The sequence below is a fragment of the Rhinolophus sinicus genome, linkage group LG07 (genome assembly GCF_036562045.2).
Source record: "Rhinolophus sinicus isolate RSC01 linkage group LG07, ASM3656204v1, whole genome shotgun sequence".
In the NCBI taxonomy this organism is placed as follows: domain Eukaryota; kingdom Metazoa; phylum Chordata; class Mammalia; order Chiroptera; family Rhinolophidae; genus Rhinolophus; species Rhinolophus sinicus.
In genome coordinates this window covers 68,970,677-68,988,666 of record NC_133757.1, presented here as the reverse complement: position 1 = coordinate 68,988,666, position 17,990 = coordinate 68,970,677, and the positions used below count along the sequence as shown (strand labels likewise).

At 49.4% G+C, this 17,990-nt stretch overlaps 1 protein-coding gene across 3 annotated transcripts in view; it reads left to right on the top strand.

The window, feature by feature from the left end:
• Nucleotides 1-3,797: 3,797 nt before the first annotated feature.
• The window catches only part of AP3D1 (adaptor related protein complex 3 subunit delta 1), a 35,864-nt gene continuing 21,671 nt past the window's right edge, over nucleotides 3,798-17,990 (top strand). For 2 of the 3 annotated variants that reach the window (XM_019743953.2, XM_019743955.2), the window contains exons 1-4: nucleotides 3,798-4,203; nucleotides 13,721-13,816; nucleotides 14,591-14,671; nucleotides 15,769-15,849. In XM_019743953.2, coding sequence (XP_019599512.2) covers nucleotides 4,108-4,203; nucleotides 13,721-13,816; nucleotides 14,591-14,671; nucleotides 15,769-15,849 — 354 coding nt within the window. In that variant the 5' untranslated portion in view covers nucleotides 3,798-4,107. The remainder of the gene's footprint in view (nucleotides 4,204-13,720; nucleotides 13,817-14,590; nucleotides 14,672-15,768; nucleotides 15,850-17,990) is intronic. The other variant, XM_074337494.1, reaches the window with a different exon arrangement.

Genomic DNA, 17,990 nt, shown 5'->3' with positions numbered 1-17,990 from the left:
GTCTTGCCTTCTGCGACAACATGGATGGACCTAAAGGGTATTGTGCTGAGTATGGTAAGTCAGACAGCGAAAGACAAATGTCATATGATTATACTTATAAGTGGATTCTAAAGAACAAAACAAACAAACAAACAAAACAGAAACAAACTCATAGATATAGAGAACATTTTGATGGTTGCCAGATGGGAGGGGGTTTAGGGGTGGGCGAAAAAGGGGAAGGGATTAAGAAGTACAAATTAGTTGTTACATAGTAGTCATGGGGATGTAGGGTATAGCATAAGGAATATAGCCAGTAACATTGTAATAACTATGTATAGTGTCAGATGGGTGCTAGATTTGTTGGGGTGATAGATGGGAGGGTGTTTCGGGGCAGGATGATAAAGGTGAAGGGGTTAAGAAATACAAATTGGTAGTTATAAAATTGTCATGGGCATGTAAAGCATAGGGAACATAATCAATAATATGGTGATAATTAGGTATAGTTCCAGGTAGGTACTAGTCAGGGGGATCATTTCGTAAATTATATAAATGTCTAACCACTATGCTGTACCCCTGAAATTAATATAAAATAATTTTGAATGTCAAGTGTAATTGAAAATTTTTAAAAAGAGGGAAAAGATAAAGAGAAATAAGAGGTTCAAAGTTCCAGATATAAAAAAGTCTTGGGGATGTAACATACGGCATAGGAAATATAGTCAGTAATATTGTGATAGCGTGATTATGGTGTCAGATGGTTGCTGGACTTATCATGGTGATAAAAGTAAACTGGCACTTTAAGGAAACTGACCAGGAAGTGGGGACTAAAGAGTAACAGGAAGCCCAGCTCCATCCATAGACCTCCCAACTCCCTGGTCAGTTTCCTTAAAATGCCAGTTCGCTTTTATCAATGGTGATCACTTCTTTAGCATAGGGAACATAATCAATTATAGGGTAATAACTATGTACAGTACCAGGTGGGTACTATTGAATAACTATGATGTAATACCTGAAACTAATATATGTTGGCTATATCTTAATAAAAATATTTTAAAAAATAAAATAAAGTGGGCAACATATATATGGAGGGTGCCAAAAATACTTATACACATTTTAAGAAAGGAAAACTATTAAAATTGTAACACTCAATATATACCGATAACAAAAAATGAATACAAGTCACGTTTTTGTGTGTGTGGTGTTTTTTTAAGGTTTTATTGGGGAAGGGGAACAGGACTTTATTGAGGAACAGTGTGTACTTCCAGGACTTTTTTTCCAGGTCAAGTTGTCCTTTCAATCTTAGTTGTGGATGGTGCCATTCAGCTTCAAGTTGTTGTCCTTTCAGGCTTAGTTGTGGAGGGTGCATGCAATGCACGCTCAGCTCCAGGTCCAGTTGCTGTTACTAGTTGCAGGGGGCACAGCCCACCATCCCTTGAGGGACTTGAGGAATCAAACCGGCAACCTTGTGGTTGAGAGCCCACTGGCCCATGTGGGAATCGAACCGGCAATCTTCAAAGTTAGGAGCACGGCGCTCCAACCGCCTGAGCCACAGGCCGGCCCTACAAGTCATGTTTGACTTCCGCAATTACAAGAGGTGCTCAAAGTGATTACCATCAGAGTCCAGACACTTCTGATTACGGTGAACTACTGCTTGAGCAACGTTGACCAAAGTGTTAACATTTCTTAAAATGTGTATGCATGATTTTTGCACCGTGTGAGTGTGTGTGTGTGTGTGTGTGTGTGTATTACCAGTGCTGTCAGTTTCCACCATTAAATTAGTGATTAGTGTTTAGACCACTTACTACATTTAATGGAAGTATCAATATGGTCGGGTTTAAATCTACCATCTTGCTATTTTTCCCTCCTGTTCTTTGTAATCTTTTTCCTCGTTGCCTTATTTTGGATTGACCATCTTTTTATTATTCCATTTATACCTATAATTGTCTTATTAATGATTCCTCTTTATTTTTAGTGATTTTCCTAGGGTTATACCACACTACTTCACACATAATGTAAGACCCTTACAAGAGTACATTTCCATTTCCACCTTCTATTCTTATATATACTACTATGTTACTTTAAATATGTTACAAATAAACTCACAATACATTATTGTTATTTTTGCTTTAAAGAGTCAATTACCATTTTCATAAATTGAGAAATAATTATATTTTCCACATTTTAAACATTTCTTGTGTTCTTTTTTTTGCATAGATCCAAATCTCTGTTTGGCATCATTTACCTTCTGTCCCAAAGAATATTCTTTAACATTTTTCTTAATGTAGGTCTACTGCTCATAAATTCTCTCAGCTTTTATTTGTCTGAAAATATGTATTTTGCCTTCATTTTTTACAATACATTGTTACTGGATATAGAATTATAGGGGTTTATTTTGTTTTGGTACTTTAAAACTATTATTCCATTGTCTTCTGGTATGAATTATTTATGCTAAAAATCTTAGTCATTCTTAATACTTAACTATCATTTTAGATTAGTTTCACCTGTAATTGAACTTCACATCAATAGAATCATACTTTGTACAATCTTTTGTACTTGGTTTATTATGTTCAACATAATAACGTGTCTGTGTAATTCATCCATTTTGTTCGGTGTATTAATAATTTGTTATTTTTTGTTGCTGCATAGTATTCCATTGTGTGACTATGTCAAAAGTTACTTATCAATTTCTGTTGATGGACATTTGGGTTATTTTGGATTTTTGGCTAATATAAATACAACTACTTTGAATATTCTTGTCCAAATATTTGATGGATATATTAATGCATTGTTAGGAACAGTACTGGAATTGCTGGGTCATAGGATATGTATATGTTAGCTTTAAGAAACAGCCAGGTGGGTTTCTAATTTAGCTGTGTAGTTTTACAATTCTACCTGAAGTATAAAAGAGGAGAGTTCAACATTTGATGTCATCAGTCTTTCTAATTTTAGTCATTCTCATAGGGGTACAGAGACATATCACATTGTGGTTTAAATTTATATTTTCCTGATGACTGAGATGGAGCATATAACCATTGTATATATCCACTGACCACATGGATGTCTTCTTTTGTGAAACGCACGTTCGTTTTTTGCCATGTTTTAAGTAGGTATTTTTCTTCATGATTTGTAGGCATTTTTGTCTTGTTCTGCTGTTTTCTGCTTGTTGAACCATATTATGGCAATAAGTCCTTTGTCAAATATATGTATTGCAAATGGCTTATCCCAGTTTGTGGCTTGCTTTTTTACTCTCTTAGTGGTGTATCCGGAGGGCAAGCACCGCAGGTATCTCATTCACTGCTGGGTGTCCAGGGATCGCTACCATGCCTGGCACACATAGCAGGTCCTGCAATAAATGTTGAATGAATGACTGCTTGGGAGTCCTAGCTCTGGGCCATGGTTATCCTTTTCCTGCTCATATCACACGATTTTGTGAGACTTGCAAGAGACGCAGAAACGGTTCTCTGCAGCGTAGGTTTTAAGGTTCTCAAGCAGCGTCAGCTTTTAGAATCAGAAAGGCGGAGCTGGAGTCTTCTCCAGGAACTTGCCGAAGAAGCTCCACGTAAGCACCCCGCCCACAGCAGGCCCCGCCCACTTCTGTCACTTAACTGAGGGGCGGACTGGGAGGTTTCTCCTAGGGGGGCATGGTTGGAACCGGAACGAGGAAGTGGGTGGAGCTCCTGAGGACACTGACCAATGAGAGGGAAGAGACCTGAGAAGGAGTGGGCGGGGCCATGTGGACGTAGAATGGGTTGTCTGCGTTTCCATTGGGCGGCTTGGCGTCGTCAGGGAAATGTGATGTCCGGAGTTAGGGGGCGGGTCTTAGTGGGAGGCGGGGCTTCTGGGAGGGCCGACCGCCGCGGCACCAGCGCGGTCAGCTGACCGGCCGCCATCTTGTCCGCCATTTGCAAGCGCGGCGGAGCGGGAGGGGAGGGCAGTGCGGCCTGCCCAGCGGGTTCCGCCCGCCGCCGCCGCCGCCTCTTCCTCCTCCTCGCGGACCGCCGCGGGCCTGGCCTGGGATCCCGTCCCTCCGCGGCAGCAAGCACTCCGCGGGCGGCAGGCACAGCACCCAGACCCCCGCACGGCACCCACCCGCGAGCCTCCCGGGGCTCGAGCCTGCCGGCGGCCGCCGCGATGGCCCTCAAGATGGTTAAGGGCAGCATCGACCGCATGTTCGACAAGAACCTGCAGGACCTGGTGCGCGGCATCCGCAACCACAAGGAGGACGAGGTGAGCCCGAAGCGCCGCGCGGGGCCGGCCTGGCTCTGCTCGCGACCCCGACCCTCCATCCCGGCCTGCAGCCCGCCCTAGAGGTCCCGCTCACGGCTCGAGTCCCACCTGCCCGCGGTCTGGGCGCCGCACACCCTCTGTCCGAACCTCAGTGTACCCCTGAGGGCCCAAGGCGGCCCCAGAAGAGACCCCGAAGGCCCTCCAAGCTGCGGTTCTCAGACCCCCCCCATGTATCTGTTTGCCTGCGTGACCCTGCCGCTGGGTGGCCTCTCTCCAGGAGTCTCAGTTTATCCGCTCGACCATGGGGGCTGCTTCCCTCTCCCCGCCGGTGACTCCGGAAGAGATTTCGCAGGTCCCCTCGAGCGGCGGCCTTCCAACCTTGTGTTTTGGGATCCCCTGTTCAAAACATAGGGTCCCCGGTCTCGCCCCAAGCCTCTGGACTCCTGGTTGGGGGACCTTCCTGTCCTCAGGCCGCCCCCAGAGGAACCCCTTATGGGATTAGTGCGTGTCCAGGTCGATCCCTGCGGCCTAGCCCGGAACTGGTCCTTGCCTCGTGGGCACGTGTCCTGGGGAAGGTGGGGCCGCCCCTCTTAGAGAGGGAGGGGAGGCTAGGAGTGTTCCTGGCCAAAAGAAGGAAGCCGCTAAGGGTTCCTGGAATGGGGAAGCCGACTTTAACTAGAAACCCAAAAGCCAGGATGAGGGACAGGTTTTCCAGAAGTAAAATTGTAACAGTGGGCACCATTTCCTTCTTTTTCTCCTCTCCCCTACCTGTGACCTAGATTTAGGAGGAATGGGGACAGTTAGTAGCCACCAGACCTTTGGTTTCATGGACGAGGCCCAAGCCCTCTGTTATACAGTGGGACATTAAAGAAAGTCTCCACTTTACAGGCTGCATGGAGAGAGGCTGCCCTGAGGAGAGCACCTGTTTGGTGCTGTGCAGGTCCCACTGCCTGAGGCTAATGCCCTCCTCACAATGGCACCCAGGGAAGTGTGCTTTACAGAATGCAAGGTGCAGAGGAAATTGAATTTGCTGGGAGGCATAGGCACCCTCAGCCCAGGTCCCTGTGCTGGGAGCCTGAGTTCCTGCCTCTGTAGCACTTTTTCAGAATAGGTGTGACTTCACTGAAATGAAATTAGGTTATTTTCTCTCATTTCCATCACCTTTCCCTTCCCTGGGTTTTGCCTTATGTTGAAGCTCTGCCTAATGGCAAGTGTTACAATGTGCAGCTAACTCTTGTCCTGATCTTAAGTTTCTTTCTGAGTTAAAAGATTAGCTGGTTGGCCTTTATTACCGAGCAGTGGCTAAGCAAATTTGGTTTGTACCCGTAGATTTCTTTTTTTGCACTGGTTATCCTCCCTGATTTCCCTCACTGAGCAGCCTGTTCCCGATTCTGAGGACAGGCCACTGGGTCTTTCCTGCAGAGAAACACACTGCAGTTAGGGCATCTGGGTTTTTAGGAGGGTGTGTCCATCATCACTGGGCAGTACCCCAACCCTTGGTTTCTTCATTTGGAATTGGTGGAAATTGATAACGTCTTTCCCACAGGCTTGGGGCCCATTAAACGGGTGTATTGATGGTGGAAGCATTTTTCAAATAGCACAGTGCCAGGCTGGTGCTGGAAGTCCTCAAAAGTCAGGTTTCTGCATGGACCCTGCCCTTGGCCTATTGGCGATTCCCAGCAGAACGTGGCACAGATCTTTTGTATTCAGGTTGTCATGGTCTGAGGGTCATTACTGAGGTGTCACTTCTGACTTGACTTTCATCTCTGTCCCGTGGCAGTGCAGGCAAGGATTGCTGAATTACTCTGCTAGTTCCCCCACTCTCTAAAATAGGCTCTCCCCTCCCACCCCACTACACCTCTTCAAGAGACTTCTGACAATATCCTTTTTCTGTACCAGTACAATTCCCTCCCCCTCGCAAAGTTTACTTTTTATGATAGATTTTAGCTTAAAACATCCGTATGCTATCGTAGAAATGAGGCTTAGCAGTAACTTCAAAAGCCATGTGGAAAGGCAGGGTGATTTAGTGGAAGTTATATTGTATGAAGTTTAGGAGACCTGAGTCCAAGTTCTTGGACCTGTTTAACTGTGTGACCTTGGGAGAGCCCCTGACTGGTTTCCTCACCTGTAAAGTGGGGGCGACAGCTGCCTCCCCTCCTCACAGAGTGCTTATGAAGGTGCAGTAAGTGACATAATGCAGGCTTCTATGAGTGCCAGAGTACCCCAGGAAGTTGTCTGCCTTGCTATTTCCGAATCTTATCCTCTGACCCCATAGTGGGTTATGAATTCAACTTAATGGGTTATGTAAAAAAGAAAATCCCAGACCGCAAGCAGCACGTAGGGTAACTCTTGTTTCTTGATAAGCTTTTACTTCGGCTTAGGATACTAAGTGTACCTGTATGTGTGTTGGGTTAGCATGGAAAGCATATTTCTTGAAATGAGTCCTCAAAGTTTGAAAAATAGTGGCCTAATTCACACATTTATGGGTGCTTGAATTTATTGTTCTTAAGATACAGCAAGGATGATGTTGGCACGTAGGGGGGAAATCCACTGGGGAATGCTGTTGCTTCTAAAAGTTGGATACGACTAGGAGAAATCCCTGTTGCATCCCGCACGACGAGAGTTGTGGGGAGCAAGGAGGGCGGCGCAGGGTTAAGAAAGACAGTCGCAGGGTTAAGAAAGACAGTCCCCATGAATAGAGTTTAAGCGGGGCCAAGGGACCTGCAGCCTCAAAGGACTGGACTAGGCGCCTAATCGGGCCTCGCATTAGCTTTTATTATTTAGGTGAGGAAATAAAGGGATAAAGCTTGTCAATCTCAGGATCTGTGAATCCCACACATCATAATAGGAAACTGATTCAAGCCAATCACCCTTGCCTGCAAGCAGCTGAACCCTAAGTCTCAGGATGTGTGTTCTTCCCCAAGGGACAAAACCTATATGCATATGAATAAATGGAGGCACACCATTGAATCTCTTCCCCTGCAGGGTGTGGGAAGGAATGCAGCCACCAAGGCAGAGGCTCTCCTTAGTCAGGGGAAGGTGGGGGCTGTGCCCACCTCTGTCGACCCCATGAGTTCCCCAGATGGTCCCCACATGGCTGTGTCTGGGTAGGGTTGCCGCCCCCCTCCCCATGGGGAATCTTACTCGTCATTGGCTGACCAGCCATCTTTCTGGGGCCAAACAGGGAGACATGAGGTGCAAGCACAAAGGTGAAGCAAAGTCCCTGAAAGGATTAGTCTCACAGACTCTCCTTTCTTTAGGGGCAGGTATGAGGGGCAGATGGGTAGGCTGCTGCGTGGCAACAATCCCAAGTAACTCAATATTTCATTCTCACGGTACTTTTTATATTTCAGGGGAAACTTTTTCTTTTAATCTATACCCATAACTTTTTGTAATAAGCTATGTTCATTAAGTTAAAAAGGACAATACCTCTCCCTGTGAATCAGTTTGGTGTCTGTACTTCGAGATTGTTGTCTGTTTGTAGAAATCACTCGTGATTCTGAGTGTAGGTTTAGACTGTTGGGATTTGCCATGAGTGTCGTCTCACTGCCAGCTTTCCATGTGAGCGTAGCCAGTCCCCCTCGGATGGGCATTAAGTGCTTCTAGTTGTTTGCTGTCTGGGGCCACCGTTCACTCCATGGGGCACAAACTCTGCACACACCTGTTGGTATTTAGATTCTGGGAAGCATTGTAAGTGTGGGCATCTGTTGCCCCTGCCTGGTGCTCAGTACCCGGTGACTGCACACCCTCCCTTGCCTTTGCTTTCATACTCGGTTTAGGCCCCGCTCCTGGAAGCTCCCTGCACTTCCCGAGGCTGTGGAGGCCTCCCTCTGTGCCTCTAGGTGAGCCCCCAAGCTGGCGTCTCTAGGGGCCCAGCCGCAGGGCTCTGCGGTCCATCACCTTGTACTCCAAAGGCCACGCTGCCGCTGCCCACTCCCAGCTGGTGACAGTGCACAGAGCCACCTAGGCAGGTGACTGGCCTTGCTAAACTTTCCTTAGCCACTTCCATCCAGCGTTTCCTTCCTGGCCCTTCACTCAGGGCCAGACCCACATGGCTATCTCCCAGCTCCCTCCCGTTTCCTCTTGTAGGAGTTGTCCCCAACAATATCCAGGTACATTTAACCCCATCCTGGGGTCAGCTACTACTGGGAGGCCCTGGATTGAGTTGTTAGCCTCACTCTCTGTCACCAGTCTCCAAAGCCCATGCAGACACTGCAGCCTCCCCTTTTGTCCCCTGGGGCTGATGTTGCCTGTTGTCCAGGGCCCCGGGGTTGGGACTGTCACTTTGGACCCACCTGGTCCTCTAGATGGGCTGCCTGTGCCCTTGAGGACAAGGGTGGCGCTGGCCTCTCTGCTGTGGTCATGGGGGCTGTGGCCTCCTCCTTCCTGGTCTTAGTCTCCCCCCGGGCCCTGGGTGATCTGACTGGTCAACTAAATAATGGCACCCAGGGATGTCCCCATCCTAGTCCCCGTGACCTTTGGATGTGTCACCTCACGTGGCTGAGGGACTCTGTAGGTGGGATTAAGTCAGGGCCCCAGAGATGGGGACGACCCTGGATTCCAGGGGGCCCAGTGTCATCACCGGGTCCTCATAAGAGGGAGGCAGGAGGCTCAGAGTCAGAGACATGGAAGAGGCTGCACTGCTGGCTGTGACGATGGAGGAGGGGCCACGAGCCAGGGACGCGGTGCCTCTAGAAGCTGGAACAGGCCGGAAACGGTTTTCCTGGAGCCTCTGGAAGGACCAGCCCTGCCCGCACCTGGGTTTAGCCTCGAGAGGCCCGTATGGGACTCCTGACCCCAGGACTGTCAGAGAATCAATGTGTGTGGTTTTAATCTATAAAATGTGTGGTGACTTGTTACAGCAGCTTCAGGAGACTCACACTGACCAGCCTGCTGGCCTTTGGGTCTCACCTCCTTTCCAGTCAGCTCCCACAGCCACTGCTTCCCGCCCTAAGCCCCTCAGGTCACACAGTGCAACCACACCCCTTCATCCCTCATCAGCCTAGCCCAGCTGCCTTCCTACCACTATCTCGCTTGCCATCTACCTTGCACACACGACACCAGCCCTGGGTTGGCCCACCGTGCGCCCTGTCCCCACTTGTGCTGGAAAAGTCCTCAAACTACCCACCCCCCTCTCACAGATGTGCTTCCCGGTTTCCTGAGCGCATAGAAGCCACTCAGGGCCCTTCTCATTGCTGCTGTTGCCACCAAACCTGCTGGTTCCCATGTCCTTCCACTGCGTGTTCTGGTTCTCCGGCAGTGGCTCTCCCTGGGCACTTCTGCCCCTGAGGACACTGGGCTACGTCAGGGACATGGTCTTGGAATCAACTGCAGGACTTTGTAAAAACAGACTTGGCCTCACCCCTAGAGATCTGCCTCCACTCGTCCAGGAAGTCTGCTGGGCAGCCAGGGTTGAAACGTCTGTTTTATTACAGCCTGAGGGGCACAGCTGTGAAGGGTGTTTGTAGCCTCTTGCAGACGGAATTCTGTGGCAGTGAACATGATGCTGGTACAGCGTCTGGCGGCTGGGGCCTTGGTCATGCTGCACTGCTAGCTTCTCCTTCTAAAAATATACCAGTGACACGTAGCCATTCATACTTTGTACCTTAAAATATTTCTAATTTATGTTCATAATATAATTTTCTCAATCTAGATCATGTTTGCATACCCTAACTATTTTTTTTCCTTCTTGTAAAAGGGGGAGTAAATAATCTACTTTCAGTTCGCAGTGTCATATGGAAATAAAAGATTAATATTTTCCTTCCCACGTTCCTCACTTTAACTTCATATAACTCAGTTTTAGATCACTGTTTAGCACTCCCAATATTCTTTTCCATATTTTATAACCCTTTCCTCCCTTTTCCAGTGTGGAGAAACCGTGAACTTGTGCAGCTATTTTATACCTAAAACTAAGCTTCAGGCAGGGTCTTTTTGAAGGTCAGCCACTCTCTGTGGGTCTCGTTTGTCCTCCCCTGAGAGCTGTGCTGAGCAGGGATGGATGTCTATAGGCTGGTTTGCCGTCACTCCTCAGGGATGTGTTCTTGGCTGGACAGGTCTGGGCCGGCAGTGTTGTCCAGCGTCTTGTCCTACCAGTGTTTCTGACAACACACTGGCAGCTGTTCCGGTCCTTGCTCTTCTGTATGTGACATGTCTTTTTCCTCTGGCTGCTTTGAAGATTTTCCCTTTAGTTTTCAGCGATTTGGCCATGATCTGCCGAGGTGTGGTTTTGTTTCCTATTGGGGATGTGGAGCTTCTGGAATCTGTACATTTAGGTCTTTCTCCCAATTTGGGAAAGTTTCAGCCATTATTTTTTCAAATATTTTCTCTGTCCCATCCTTTCCTTCCCTGGGACCCCAATTAAGTGTATGTTACACCTTTTGTCGTTGTTGCGTAGTCCCTGGGGCGCTGGTCATCTTCGAACTTCTCTCCTTCAGATGGGATGATTTCAGTAGTTCCGCCTTTAAATTTGCCCCCTCTTTCTGTTTTCATCTCCAATTTGCTGTCTAGTCTATTAGATGAATGTTTTGTTTCGGAAATTATCTTTCAATTCTAGAGTTTCCATTTGGTTGTTTTCTGTCACTTTCTCTGCTGAGATTTCCTCTCTATTCATTATGAGCATGTTTTCTTTTTGTTCCATGAGAACATGGTTACAGTTGCTAAATTGATATCTTTGTATGTTAATTCCGACATCTGGGTTCTCTCAGGGCTAGTCCTCATTGGCTGTCCTTTTCTTGTTGAGTGTAGGTTATGTTTTCCTGTTTCTCATTTTGAGTATTTTTGGATTATGTCCTAGATACTGCGGATGGGAAGTTTTTGGAGACTGGATTCTGTTGTGTTCTCTGGCAGGGTGTTGATTCTGTGGGAGGGGACTTGGTGGACTGTTAACTCATCTGGGCTGAGATTCCAGCTCTGACCCTCTTGCAGGGGCACAAGGCCTGTGAGATAGGTTTATTTTTTTACCTTTAACTGGGCTGTGTGGAATGTGCCTGTTCATGCATATCCTGTTTCCCAAAAAATAAGACCTAGCCGGACCATCAGCTCTAACGCATCTTTTGGAGCAAAAATTAATATAAGACCGGTATTATATTGCATTATGTTATATTATATGAGATCCGGTCTTGTTTTACTATAAGACCGGATCTTATATAATCTTATATAAGATCCGGTCTTATAGTAAAATAAGACTGGATCTTACATTAATTTTTGCTCCAAAAGATGCATTAGAGCTGATGGTCCAACTAGGTCTTATTTTCGGGGAAACACGGTAGTTCTCAGTTGGCCAGAGTTTTGGGCTGAGTTTATATGCAGCATGTCACAGCACTCCCATCTGTCTCGTCTCTGGGATTTCCCTCTTCACTTTCCAGTGACTGTGTTCACGGCAAGCTCTGCTCTGTCTGGTTCTCGAAGCCAGTTGGACGCGAGTCTCCTCTCGGTCTCAGCTGCTCTGCACAGCGCGCAAGATAAAAGCCACGATAAACAGGACACTCGACCGTGCTTTTGCTTGTCTCCAGTGGCTCCAGAGAGTTGTTAAAACAGTACTTGTGGGGGGCTTGGTCTGATGGGAGCTGCTCAGACATTCCTGAAACTGGACCCTGTCCTGCCCTCCTGGAAGCTGACACAGGGAGGTGGATCACATTGTGTTTGTCTGTCATCAGCCAGGGACCATTTGGGTTTCTGCTCTGGGGTTGTCACTAATTGTACATTCAGGTGCCAATGTGTGTTTGACCACCTGTTACCTGTTGTCAGTAATCTCGGGGGGCCACCTGGCAGTGGGAGCTGTGCTACCCTTTTGAAGAGCTGCAGCTGTCCTTCACAGCTGCTACACTGTTCACCCCCCACCTGCTGTGTGTGGGGCCATTTCTCCTCCAACACTTGTTATTGTCTTCTTGTTCTTTCCCTTTTAAATCATTAACAGTTTTGATCTGGGAGGCAGGAAGGGTCATTCGTGCACAGGGACAGGATCTGAGGTCCCCTGAGCAGGATTTAGTAATCTGAAGTCCGTTGGAAGGATATGGTGACACTTGTTCCATTATACCAACTCTTGATCATAAAATATTCATAAAACATTTTGTGGCCAAGAGAGCACTTGAGCAGCTCTTTTCCAAGGGTCTTGGGGTAGTCCAAGTGACACGTGATGGTGGGAGCCGCTGGGGCCGCCCTGACAGAGCAGGAGCCCGCCATCTGCGCTTGCTTTGCATGCTTGCCAGCCTGGTCTCTCGGAGGCAGGTTGTCTGGATGGCGCATTGGGGGAAAATGGGGAATATGGAAACCTGCCACCAGCTGGACGGCCGTTGTTTCTGTTGGTCACATAACTGAGAGGCTTCCTTGTGCTTCATGGAGCACTGGACGGATTCGTTCTGAATCCCAAGGCTATTGCCGCTTACCGTGCAACAGGTTTCGGTGCTCTTTGCGGCTGCTATGGCATGTCCCTGCAGGGGGTGATAGGAGCACATCAGTCACTCTGGACCTTGTGGATCAGTACTGCTTCAGGTCAAACCTTTTTGAATGGTGTTTGAGAAGTGCTGATTCAGCAAGGAAATCGAAAACATGTTCACACCTGTACACAAATGTCCACAGCAGCACAAGTCACAAGAGCCAAAAAGTGGAAAAGCTCCAAGTGTCCACAGGGAAGTCGGTAGACAGTGTGGTCCGCGTCACACGATGGGACAGGAGCCAAGGGCTGATGCTGCAGCTTGGAAGAGCCTTGAGCTGCCCAGAAAGAGGTGGGGAGACACAGACAGAGATACCTAATTAAGCTTACTGCTGCTGTGGGAGAGGCTGCCTGGGTGACAGGCTCTGCGAAAGGGGACCGGGGAGCCAGTAGGCGGCAGGTTCAAGGAGCATGCCCATTGGGTGGTGGGCCCAGTGGACAGCCAACCAGATATAGCTGGAGCCCTGGAAGCAACTGGATACCTGGGGGGCCAAGGACAAAAGTGGCTGCACACAGCCGATCTTCCCCTAGCCCGGTCCTCGTCTGTGTCCCCACACCGGTCGCAGCCCTCAGCACCAACACGATCTGGCCTGCCTGTGATCTGGCCTGCTTGTGCGTTGTGTGCCTTGATGCTGTTCCTGGATGGCCACAGGGAACTGGCGCTTCCTCTCCCTTCAACCAGCACTCTGGTTCCATCCCCACTCCCATGGCCCTTCCTGCCCTCGGGATTGAAGGAATCACAGGGATCTTATCGTGTTGAAATCGTTTCTTTAACAACAGCTGTGTTAGATGTGCAATTCCGTGGTCTTTTAGTAGAGTCAGTCGTGTGACTGTCACCGCAATCAGCTTTGGAACCTTCTGTCACCCCAACAAGCAACCCCTTCCCCGTTAGCGGTCATCCTCCCACCCCTCCCCAGTCCCTGGCAACCAGGAATCCACTTCTGGAGTCGCCTGTTCTGGATATTTCACATAAATGGAATCAAATGCTGTGTGGCCTTTTATTTTGAGTCTGGCTTCTTTCTGAAATAATTATTCTTCACGGTTTTCGCCAGGCACTCCTAGTTTCTTAATTTCTTTTTCTTTTAGGCAAAGTATATCTCTCAGTGCATTGATGAAATCAAACAAGAACTGAAGCAAGACAACATCGCGGTGAAAGCGAATGCGGTCTGTAAGCTGACGTATGTAAGTGCCGCAGGGCTGCTTGCTCAGGCAGTGCGGCTTAGCCATGCCCACGTTCTGCGCCTCGTGCTGTCAGGCCGGTTGTCAACTGCAGCACCCCTCCATCCCTCCACCCATTGTGCATCTGTCCACCTGCTAAAAACTGATTAATGCCATCAGCTCTAGGAGCTGGCCTTGAGGCACACGGCTAATTCTTAAGAGTCAAGAGAGATGTGCCATGATTATCAGGTATCACTGGGCATGTGGAGCCCTTAGCACATGGAAGCCAGCAGGAGTGCCCTCAGGTCTCCTGGGGACTGTGCTGGGAAGCCTAGTGGGTGGAGCTCTGAATTGCCCAGGGTGGCTTTTCTACAGGGTTCCCTGCCTGGCTGCAGTCCTGGTTGGAGTGTGAGCCTAGGCTGGGCTGGGCACCCCCTCCTGGCCTCTTTCCTGGTCAGAGAGGGGAGACTTAGGGTTTGTGGGTTGGGTATCCCATCACATTATAGGTTTTATGAGTATCGTTGTAGGGACTTTTAACCAGACATGGGCCACTAGGATTTCAGCTCAGACATTCATCCTCCTGTAATATTTGTTGCTAACCTGTCCTCACAGTCTCCAGTGTGAAAATAACTGGTCAGAGGACATGAAATGCCCAGGGGTTTGTGTCGAGTGAAGCCTGAGTGCTCAGACTGTGAATGACGAGTGTCCTTTGCGAGCCTTTGCGAGCCGGGATGGGATGCTGGATGTTAGGGCTTAAGCTTTATCTGGTGAGTGAGTCACTGTGTGTCCCTTCAACAGTTACAGATGTTGGGATACGACATCAGCTGGGCCGCCTTCAACATCATAGAAGTGATGAGCGCCTCCAAGTTCACATTCAAGGTGAGCTTGCTCTGGGGCCTGAACCCCGTGCTGATGGGGACTAGGGCGGGGTGGGTCCCCTGGGTATTCCTGCAGAGTGTCCTGTAGCCACAGGCTGTGCTGTGAAAAAAACAAAAACACAAGTGAGCTATTTCAGTCCAACTATAGCCACTCAAACATCACACCTTCATAGTTTTTGTCAAATTATTTATTAACTGTATGTAACACTTTTAATTTTAAGTAATGTCAGTGAAATTATGGGTTTGTGGGATTGGTTATGTGTTTTTTATACAAATTAAAATAAGTTCATAACTCTTCAAAAATGAAAAAAGAGAAACCAATCAAACGCTGATCATTTCACCCAGAGGCCACCATCATTCGTCACCCTGTCCTGTAGCCTCTTGTTCGTCGTCTGAGGGATCCCACTCGTGAGCAGTTTGGGACACTGCTTTCTTCTCTCTTGATATTACAAGTGTGTCTCTTGTTTTAGTAAATACTCTGAGAAACCATTTTTGGCACCCTGGCTCATTTGTGGGTGCTCTGTCATTTTCCTGGGTTGGGTTGGTTTTCTGTGTGAAGGCACAGCGGCCAGGTGGCGGAGGCTGTTTCCAGCCCTGAGCGCCTGCCTGTGATCCCTGCTGTGATTGGGCTCTAGCTGCCTGCTGGTTAGACAGATGCCTGTGAGCTTGAAGACACAAATTGGCACACTTGCCAAAACTGGGGCGGTGCCTGCACGTGTGTTAAAGCATCATATATACACGTGCACGTGTGTCCAGGTGGCCACGTCCGCTTGTCCTAGACAGCCCTGCACTCAGGCTGGCTGACTTACTACTTGACGTCATAAAAGCAGTTTCTGACTGAAGGGGAAAATGCAGCATTACTAACTGGACTCCATGGTTTGGCAAATCTTAAAGGAACATGGTATTTCAAAGACTACACACTTGTGCTCCTGGAGATTTATAGACTCCCGGCTCGGTTCTTGAATGACTTCCCTGTGCCCGCCCACCTGTGGCCTGCGGCTGCTTGGGGCCCATCCCGAGAAGGGCTGGGAGCTTCCTGGAAGGGTGCTGTTGTCCCCTAGTCTCCCCTCTGACACCTTCATTTGTTCAACTCGACAGCGCATTGGCTACCTCGCTGCTTCCCAGTGCTTTCACGAAGGCACTGATGTCATCATGCTGACAACAAACCAGATCCGCAAGGTAGGCCCGCCCTGCCGCACTCCTGCCGCCTCCTCGGCCCCGGGGCCGGGCTCATTTGGGCCCCCGTGTGAGTGTCTGTGCTGCATGCTGGTTTCCCTGTCACTTATGTGTGAGTAGAAAGTGCTGAGGTCAGCAAGATCTCACTGTTAGCATTCCGACAGCAAGCAGTCTTCCACCTGCAGCCTCGTCATCCCCAAGACACACCCAGACATGGCAGAGCGGTCTGCCCTTCCACCCAGCGGGTGGGAGAGGCGGAAGGTCACTGGACTGCTCTCTTTTCCTTTTCTCTTCTTGGTGTTGGAAGGCTGTCTGCGTGGCCACACTCCTCCTTTTTGGTCCTCTCCCTCTGGCCGGAGTGCCCACTGAGGTTACCTGCCCTCACCCTCCACCCCAAGTGTGGTAGCTTTCTGCCCACTGGGTGTACTTTGGTCACATGTTTTGATATGGGCTTTGAAGAACACCGAGTCATGAATTTCCTCTTTGGTCCCAGGACATGCAGCGTCTTTTGTTTACTGCCTCATGGCAGAGTGGTCAGAGGGTGTCAGCGAGAATCAGAGACCCACCTTTTCCCAGCCCCAGACCACAAGTCGGAAGCCATAGCCTGTAGCTGCAGGCTCTCAGCAGCCGAGGGCCAGAGACAGATGCCTGTGAGCTCTGGTTACCCCACACAGTAACCCAGAGAACTGGGAATGGGCTCCCGGGCAGATGCTGTGGGCAGGCAGGCTGGGTGTATGGGTACTGGTGCCCAGTGCTGGGGGTCATAGATGCCATGGGGTGGTGAGCTGTGAGCTTGGCCTGGAGTGGCTCTGGATAGGTGGAAGGGAGGGCCGAGCAAGCGCTCTGGGTGTGGGGTGCTGGGACAGTAAATGGAAGGGTGGCAGGAGAGAGGAGGGCGGAGGGGCTCGAGCTGCCTGGATACCCAGATGCCAGCCGGCCAGCCCGTTCGCTGAGGCCCACCTTTGTTTTTTCTGCTGCTCATCTTGGCACAGCCTTGCTCCCTGCCTGCCCCTTTGTAACAGCCTTGATTCAGACACAGATTTGTCACCACTTCACATTGAGATGTGTTAGAGGCAGGTCACCCTGAGATGTCCTCATAATTGAAGGAACAATACATCCTGTTAGAGTAAGATCTGGGCAGGTGACCTTGACCCTTGCTGCTGCTCCCTCTGCCTGTTGCTGTCTCAGTCTCGCACAAAGGGTCCTATCTTTAAGCAGCCACAGCCGCGCCTGCCACTGCCATTCCACTCCATTCACGTCCCCAGTGTTGGCTGTCCCTGTGCGTACGTACCATTGTAAATGAACCTGAGACTTCTGAACACAGCTGCCACAGACCTGCCCGTCAGGGCTGGGCTTCCTCCTGCTTGACAATGACTGAGTTCTCTGTACAAAGCCCCATTGCCAAGGAGCCCCATGGCAGCTCCCCTGGCATCTGCTGCTCTGCTCTGCTCTTCATGAACCACGCACAGGTGCACAGTTCGGCCCATCGGGCCAAGTTCTGTACCACGGCTTCTGATGTGGTTTCTCTCCTCAGCCTGGGCTAGAGGGAAGTGAGAAGCCCGTGTTTTCAAATCATTACCGCAGTCTAGAAGCTTAACTCTTTAAAATGCGTCTCAGTGTATTTTTACCACATATGCATGTGTAAAAAGTTTTGGGGGGTTCCTTAGAAAATGTCTCCGCAAGAGCAAGTCTGTGATGAGAACACTTCCCTTGTGCTGAGACACGGCACTCGTGCTGTCAGTCTTAGTGAGAACTAGAAATGGAGGGCCGGCCGCAGGTTAGACGTCAGAGGAGGGTAGGGCAGATACGTGCTCTTCCTCCTCACCTGGAGGATGGGGCACAGGCTGAACCTTCTGCTTTGGTTGTTGTAAGGGAGACACCCCAATGGAAGCAGGGGTGCCGGGGCTCCCCACCCTATGCCCGATGGGTGGCTAGTAATAGTCGGCCTTGCCGTCTCCTTAGCCCTGTGTTCTTAGGCAGGGAGCCTCCTCAAGAACCCAGCCCTGGTCGCACCCCTGGGACATGGGCTGTGTGGGGAGCCAGGGGCAGCCCTCTTACACCCATCCTGCTCTTCTCAGTGACAGTGAGGAATTGGCTGCTCCGTGTTACTCCTCGGGCTGGTGGGGGCAGCGGGGACCCCGGCG